At 35.4% G+C, this 8219-nt stretch overlaps 1 protein-coding gene across 1 annotated transcript; it reads left to right on the plus strand.

Moving 5' to 3' along the window:
* Nucleotides 1-4391: 4391 nt before the first annotated feature.
* LOC127103126 (protein DMR6-LIKE OXYGENASE 1) lies at nucleotides 4392-5899 on the plus strand. The gene is made up of 3 exons (XM_051040411.1): nucleotides 4392-4963; nucleotides 5041-5368; nucleotides 5454-5899. Exons 1-3 carry the CDS (start codon nucleotides 4494-4496, stop codon nucleotides 5709-5711), a joined length of 1056 nt encoding a protein of 351 aa, XP_050896368.1. The 5' UTR covers nucleotides 4392-4493; the 3' UTR covers nucleotides 5712-5899.
* Nucleotides 5900-8219: the final 2320 nt, after the last annotated feature.

The following is an 8219-nucleotide window of genomic DNA, read 5'->3' on the forward strand; positions in this document are numbered from 1 at the left end:
TTTCATTGATATTAAGGATACCTGATCGGATCAACCATGAATCAAGGGTTTGTCGCAAGTCACGAGCATGGAGTTTAGGTTAAGAACCACCCAAAAGGAGTGTACTAAGGTTTAAACCTGCCAAACATGTTCTACAAAAAGGTTCCCATAGTCATAATCCCATCTTTCGGATATTATTAGAGGAACGACTACTCGTATTCCAACAATATTCTCAAGAGAGACTCTTATGAGTGTAGTATCGCGTAACAATCGTATCAAATCTTACATTTGAACGACTTTCGCACTACGTCCTACGAATAGGCCAAGATGGGTTAGGTAAACTAAGGTCCTTGGCTTCTTAGGTCTATATTGGAACAAGTAATGTCTAACCACAACTTACTTATGTGACATTATTGATCTCAACATGACCTCCACCAAGTGAATGGGCTTGCAAGTCAACTCGCTAAGGAATACTCCACACAAGTTGACAGGACTATGCCATTCTCCTATCTTAAGTGCACTCAAGTTCGGGTATAGAACTCATCTCACAAAGATCACCAAGCAGCCAGCCAACAGAAACAGCAATGATATGTACACAATGCAATAAGGTAAATCAGGTAAATAAATAACTGTATAAAAGCATGAACACCCAATAAACAAACAAACTACAAAAGCTAGGAGGGACTCGCTTAGGGAAGATGGACCAGCAAGAGGTCAACTTCTTAAAGTCCCCAGCAGAGTCGCCAGCTGTCGCAACCTGAAAAATACAGTGTGCGAAAAAAAACAACCGGCGAAAGAGAATGACAGAAGAGTCGCCACCGTGCGTTATTCATCCCAAAGGAGGGAAAGGAAACGCTCGAAGTAAACCTGAAAAAAGGAAAGGACAAGACAAGGTCTCGCAACCAAATCTTGGGTTCGGGAGTCGGTTATGCGAAGGGAAGGTATTAGCACCCCTACGCATCCATAGTACTCTACGGGATCCACTTTTGTAGTTTTTGTCTAAAGGGTGTGGGTTTACCTAACGTGTTTATTTACTAAAAAGGTTAAGAGAAATGACTCGCGCGGATGTCGCATCCACTGCATACGTATCTCATCTGAATATGAGAATCAGAGTCTTCGTAGCTCGGCTGACCTATGAGTTGGGGGGATGTGTGCTCGCTAAGACATCGCGTCTTATGCCTACATATCTCATCTGGAATGAGAATCAGAGCAAGCCGTAGTTCGGCTAACTACGGGGTTATGGATTGGGTTTTGGACGAACAACGTTACTACGCAATCTACCGGATGCTCGACCTTTGGAGACTTACTCGCCTGTAGTAGAAGGAGTAAACGTGTTGCTTTGGGTTTTAGGGTTTGGGATGCTCGAGGGCAAAAAGGCAGTCCTTGACGAAGGAACCGCGCTACCTGCAGGGATATGAATACAAAACACAAAACATGTATCTCAAAGTAAAATGCCACCAAGGGGCTCAAACATTGCCTCCTATCGAGGTCTTCCAGCTAAGAAAGCGATAAAGTATGAGAAAGGGAAAAAATTACCACACGGATAAAGATCCGAAGTTACAGCAATTAAAGGAATGGGAAACCCAGGGATCCTTCCAAGCTAAACACCATCAAAGAAAGTGAGTCAGTACAGGTAATCGGAATGAAACCTCTAGGGGTATCCCACAAATAAAGTGGGAAACCACGCAAGTTATCCCTGCAAAAGTCATGTGCCTTCACAAAAACTCAACAAAAGGGTTAGTGAAACAAAATAGGGTAACCAAGAGTTGCCCTCAAATCAAAATGTAACCACATGAATCATGCCCTTTCAATTCACAAAAAGCAATAAAGGGTAGGAGGCCTAAACCTCTTGTCAAACACATGCATCAAAAGGGTATCAAATTCACCCATAATACCTCATATATTTAGAGCATTCAAATTAAAGGCATAAAGATGATGGATACAGGGCAAACCTGATTGGAGAAGAAAAATCAAATGGCAGGGTTTGCTTGAGCTGAAAGTCTGTAAGTCAGAATGAACCTTTCAGAGTTGCCTGGAGGTTGCTGCAGAGTAGTTCCTAGGTTTCCTTCTCTCACTATCTTTTTCCTCGTGGTTTTGTTCTAAGGAAACCTCAGAGTACTTTTGTTTCTCTCCCTTTTTCTCAAGTGAATCTCCCAGTGTAACTCCAAGTGTGTTTTCCTCTACTGAAACTTCAGTATTTATAGACTGATTTTCGTGGGTAATGGGCTCAAATGAGGGAGACCCAAGTCCAAAATAATTTGTTATATTTTATTTATTTATTTATTTAATTAATTAATTAATTAATTAAATAAATTTTTTTATTATTTTTTTTTTTGTTTTTTTTTTTTTTTTTTTTTTTTTTTTTTTTTTTTTTTTTTTTTTTTTTTTTTTTTTTTTTTAGAAAAAATGAAGGATAAATTTTGGGGTATTACAGGTAGGCATAAGACCAAAGGTCTTGTCAAACATAAAAATATAATCAATGAATTCTTTTCTTATCCCCCAATTCTATTTTACCAAACATATTTTATACCAAAAACATATGCACATATAAAAAAGGGCTCCCTAGGAGTACCTAAGACAATTTGGATGTTAATATCTTCCCTCCGTGTAACCAACCCCCTTACCTATAACCTCTGACATTTTATTAGTTTTGATTTGAAAATTTCTTATCTTTGAGTTTTGTTTGTACTTTTCCCTTTTCCTTTGGAAACAATAAAAGCGTGGTGGCGACTTTGGTTTTATTGACATTAAGCTTATCCATAGCTTGATGGTCATGAATTTACCGCTACAAGGTTGTGGTGATGTTCCTGGGCCCTCAAATACTCAAACACCTGGGGTGAATCATCAACGTGAGTTAAGGTCATGCATTCGGGTAGCTAGGGGATGTGGGATCGAAGGTCGGTTAGGTCATCCTAGTAAAAGACATTAGTCTTTTTGGTTAACGTATGTAAACCCATATTAATATTAATATCAGTTGGTCCGATTTCGACTTTTAACTAAAATATGCATTGTTTTTTTAAAAAAATACGAAACACACATAGGTGCCAGACCAATTTGCGCCTCCTTTATAACTTAACACACTGGCGTCAATTGGATTGACAACACTAGGTGCACTAGTCAATCCAATTGGCACCACCTTTTTAACTTAGAGAGCAGACGCCAATTCATCTGACATCACCTCTTCAAAGTGGGGTAGTATGGGAAATAATCTAAAAAGTGGGTTATTTTAATTTTTTTTTTGAAAAATTAGGTTACTTGGGTAAAAAATTCTAAGTTTGTATAGGTAGCTAAATTTGACTTAAGTAAAACAGCTAATGTACACTGATTTGAATCCCGAAGTGGAAATTTTTTTAAGTTTTTTATTTTAAATTCACAAGTTTTTATTTATCAAAACCGTCCTCTTTAGTATTGGATAGCACTTTCCAGGCGTTCCGTTTAAGATAAAAAATGACCACACCTTCAAAAGTGTGGCTCAAAGTAAATAAGCGACGATTTTAATACGCCAACACTTTCAAAATTGTAGCTTAAAGTGTATACACCACGCTTTTTAAACCGCTATCTATTCTTCCGTAGCCTAAAGCTAAAAATGTTGTAGTGATCATAATAACATGATAATGGTTGAAATCATGGTTAGTAACCTTCAATAGTTGTGTCTTAACTTTAAAATAAAAATAAAAAATAAAAAAATTATTCTTTTGATTAAGTTTTAGCGAAAATTATCCTGATATTAAAAAAAATCAAACCAATTCCATCTTTGCCGAATAAATTTTAGTTTTGAAATTGATTTTCAAACCTAAAAACTAACAATCACCTCGAACAAGTTCTATGTGTTTTGTTTTCACAATTTTTAATTAGAATATAAATTTTAAAAATTAGTTTTCTAAAATTTGTTAACCAAACAATTTTTATTATTTTGAAATTTAAAAAAATTAAAAAGAAATTATTTTATAAAATTAAATCAAACAGATATAGTCCTTCCTATCACTATTATATATATAAAATATTAAATAATTGATGTATATATAGTCTATAATATATATCAAATATAAAAATTATTTAATAAATTTGAAAAATGAATTATTATTTTTATAATAATAGGGATCCAAAATAAATATAAAACAATTTTTTAAACTTATAATAATAATAAATAAATAAAAAGCGAAATAGGAAAACTTTTTGCTTTACAAAAAGAAAACTAAAATTTAAATTATGATAAAATAAAAATCAAATCTGTATTTAGACCAAAATATTTCGAAGTCTCAACCATCTCACAAATGTTAGATAAGTGTCACTAGTAATTATAAACAATACAATATCCTAAAACAAGTCCAGATTCAATGTATATATATTAGACTAATAACGACAAAAATGCTTATTATACTTTTCTTCCGATTTTTCCTTTAACATACTCCACGTCTTTTTCTTATCATATTTTGAAACAACCTTTTAAACAAGACACCACAAGAAAACCATCTCAAACATTGAATTTTACAAACTCTAACAACAGAACAAACATGGGAGAGATAGATCCAGCTTTTGTTCAAGAACAAGAACACAGACCAAAACTCTCCATCATCGAAGCCCAAGGAATTCCCGAAATCGACCTCTCTCCATTATTCCACCACGAAGCTCCAAACCCATCTGCTATTGAAGGCTTAGTGAAGGAGATTGGAAGTGCATGCAAGGAGTGGGGATTCTTTCAAGTAACAAACCATGGAGTCCCTCTGAGTCTTAGGCAGAAACTTGATGAAGCTTCTAGATTGTTCTTTGCTCAGAGTTTGGAGGAGAAGAAGAAGGTTGCAAGAGACGCGATCAATCCAACTGGTTATTATGATACAGAACACACCAAAAATGTTAGAGACTGGAAAGAAGTGTTTGATCTTACTTCCCCTGACCCTACTTTGGTTCCTGTTACTTCTGATGAACAGGATGATCGAGTTACTCAATGGACCAATCCATCCCCTCAGTATCCTCCACAGTTCAGGTACCTATTTCATAGAATTTTGTGTATTTGAATTAGATTCAATCTTAAAATTGATGTGAAATTGTGAACATGAGCAGGGCTATAATTGAAGAGTATATTCAAGAAGTGGAAAAGCTGGCCTACAAATTGCTTGAGCTAATAGCTTTGAGCTTAGGAGTTGAAGCAAAGAGGTTTGAAGGTTTCTTCAAAGATCAAACAAGCTTTATTAGATTCAACCATTATCCTCCATGCCCCTACCCTCACCTTGCTCTTGGCGTTGGAAGACACAAAGATGCAGGTGCCTTGACTATTCTTGCTCAAGACGAGGTTGGAGGACTTGAAGTGAAACGAAAATCAGATCAAGAATGGGTTCTTGTGAAACCTACTCCTGATGCTTACATTATCAACGTTGGTGATATCATCCAGGTACTTTTTCCCTTATTTTCAGACTATGTAGTTTTTCTGCATTTTTGTTGTCACCCTTATGAATGGAGTTGTATGGTTTGTGCAGGTTTGGAGCAATGATGCATACGAGAGTGTGGAACATCGAGTCATGGTTAACTCTGAGAGAGAAAGGTTTTCAATTCCCTTCTTTTTCTTCCCTGCACATTACACTGAAGTGAAGCCTTTGGAGGAGCTGACAAATGAGGAAAATCCTCCAAAGTATAGACCTTACAACTGGGGCAAGTTTCTTGTGAACAGAAAGGGTAGCAATTTTGCGAAGAAAAAAGTTGAGAACATTCAGATCTATCATTATAAGATAGCTTAAAGATAGTGCAGTGGAAGTATACTTAGCTTGTGCATATAAATAAATTGAATAACATGTTGCAGCAAATTGATCCAAGACAATGTTAAAAATTACTACTACTATGTATGTTGTTATGTATGAGTATTGAACAATAACATATATCATGCATGTTCCTTTCAAAAATTAATAAAAAATCTGTTTATTTTCAATTGCTGTTATATTGAATTATTGTCAATTACTATGTAACTCTTTACTACTAGAATAAAATAGTTAGCATTCACTATCATCATTTGTTTAATTTAACTTGCTCAATGCTTTATCTTGGAAGTAACGCAGAATTCCACCCCAGTCTGTTCATGTAGTTGATGTGAGGCAAATGGCGATTGATGTTTATGCATAGTAAAATAAAAAAGATTAGATGAAAAGAAAGCGATTTTTGCAGCTGTCAAGATTCTTCTATCGACGAAATTAGTGCTGGGATGCTGAGTCTGATACCAATAAATTATGTTCACTATATGCAAGCATTTAGATTCATTTATATTTATCTGCCAAATTTCAATCGTTTTCAAAGAAATGTATGTAGAACACCCAAACAAATTCACTCTCATTTTCCAACAAAATTTAATCTTTTCAATACTTGGAAAACTTTATACATTTTTCTAGTTTAACATCGATTGACATCATTCAAAGATATTTTATTTCAAGTAGAAATTGGACAGTGAAGGTGGGTATCGAAGTTGAATTTGTGTTAAAGGAGTTTTTTAGTCAGACTTTACTTAGGTTTGAAGAAATGTGTGAGAGCAATTTCATGCTTTGAGCTAATTTCTGAGAATGAGATTTAAGTATATTAAATATGGTATTAAAGATGGGAGGACTATAACTAATGTGGAAGTTGAACTCAATGTAAGTATTGGATTCAATGTGAGAATTGTACTCAAGTTTATGCTAGGCGTGAGGGTGAGTATTGTAGTTGTATTTGTGTAGTTGGAGTTTGTTTGTTGTTTAATATTACTTATGTTTCGAGGTTGTTGGATGTATAAATATGTCAGGGTAACCTTGCACTTTGGACTAATTTTTGGGGGATAAGATTCAAACATATTTAACATGATATCAGAGTTGGGTTAATGACTGCAATGTGTGAATTGAACTCAGGGCCATACTTAAGGAGATGAGGAAGTCTTTAGTGGTCGTGGCCAACCTCCAAGGATGTCGTCCGATTTGAACTAGAAGTGAAATGCTTGGAGGCAGTTGAAAAAATAATGGGGAACAAGCAAATTAAATTCATTTCCATCATTGAAACGTTTCATTGATCCTTCTGACACGTGGGATGAAATGATTAATTAGGGCATGACACTGCTTGTAGTGCACTTGTGTGCACCCAAATCGCTTATGTTTCAAATGGGCAAAGTCCATTTGTTGATTTTGTAATTTCTTTTTACAGTTGATTTGGCTCGTTCAATTATCCTCGTCTATATATATGAGCGATTGAGCACCGAAGAAATATTTCACAATCCTTGAGATTCAGTTACCAATTTACAAGTATTTCTCATTAACAAGTGCCTTATCCTCTTCCTTCGTGAAAGCCATTATCAGAGCAGTTGCAGCTCAAAGTTTTTGCATTTCTTCATTCCTTTGTTTCCTCAATTTTGCATTTCCAGGTACCCTTCTCCACTCACGCTTTTACAATCAACATTTTTTGTTTTCTCCTAATCAAGATGAGTGATAGCCCTATTCGCCTAGATAGTGATTCTGATAGTGATGTTCCTTTTGCTGCAGAAATGAGGTTATCTTCTGATTCACAATCCCCTCCCTTTGCTCATGGTCATATCAGACACAAATTTGTATTTTTGAGTGACGAATCTAATTCAGAGAGGGTATCTGGAAACTCCTTCGATGAGAAAACTTCTTCCCTGGACTCTTTCGAGGATCTCTTGTTAGATGATGGTGGTGAGGAGGATCACATTAATGTCCATATTCCCCATCTCATTTTATATGAAGAAGAAATACAAGCCACTAAGTTGATGAGAGAACGCGGCAACAAATTCGTCCAGGTTTACCAGAGAGAACACAACTGCAAGCCTAATGATGTTTAAGTTAGGATTCACATGGACTACCAGGGTAGAACAGACATAGTTTCTTGGGTCAAGTACGACGAGCTTTCTAAAGTTGATGAACTGTACTAGATGGGTATGACGTTGGTGCAACTGGTAGACGTGAGCAAGTTCGACTTGATATGGGAACCTTTGATGTGTGGGAACCGCAAGTTCACAATTGTGTCAAGTAGTAAAAACAATCGATCACACCGAGAGGTTTATGATTACTAATTTTTTACTTCAATTATGCTTATCTAAGGTGAACGTAAAAGAGTTTGAGTGATTGCAGTTTAAAAAATATGGATTTAACAAATAATAAAAATAAGGATATGGGATTGTGATTATTATCTAAGATTCAACCCAATTAATTTTTAATATTACGATAATATTTTCTTTTAGTATTTTTTATAGAAAAGTAGATAAAAAATGTGTGTCA

This window comes from Lathyrus oleraceus, chromosome 7 (assembly GCF_024323335.1).
Source record: "Lathyrus oleraceus cultivar Zhongwan6 chromosome 7, CAAS_Psat_ZW6_1.0, whole genome shotgun sequence".
NCBI classification, from domain to species: domain Eukaryota; kingdom Viridiplantae; phylum Streptophyta; class Magnoliopsida; order Fabales; family Fabaceae; genus Lathyrus; species Lathyrus oleraceus.

What these genes read in the sequence shown, in the direction of transcription:
- LOC127103126 (XM_051040411.1), top strand. Translation starts at nt 4,494, where the DNA reads ATGGGAGAGATAGATCCAGCTTTTGTTCAAGAACAAGAACACAGACCA. An exon ending in CAGTATCCTCCACAGTTCAG is followed by an intron (nt 4,964 to 5,040) that starts GTACCTATTTCA and finishes GAACATGAGCAG; the next exon opens with GGCTATAATTGAAGAGTATA. An exon ending in ACGTTGGTGATATCATCCAG is followed by an intron (nt 5,369 to 5,453) that starts GTACTTTTTCCC and finishes TGGTTTGTGCAG; the next exon opens with GTTTGGAGCAATGATGCATA.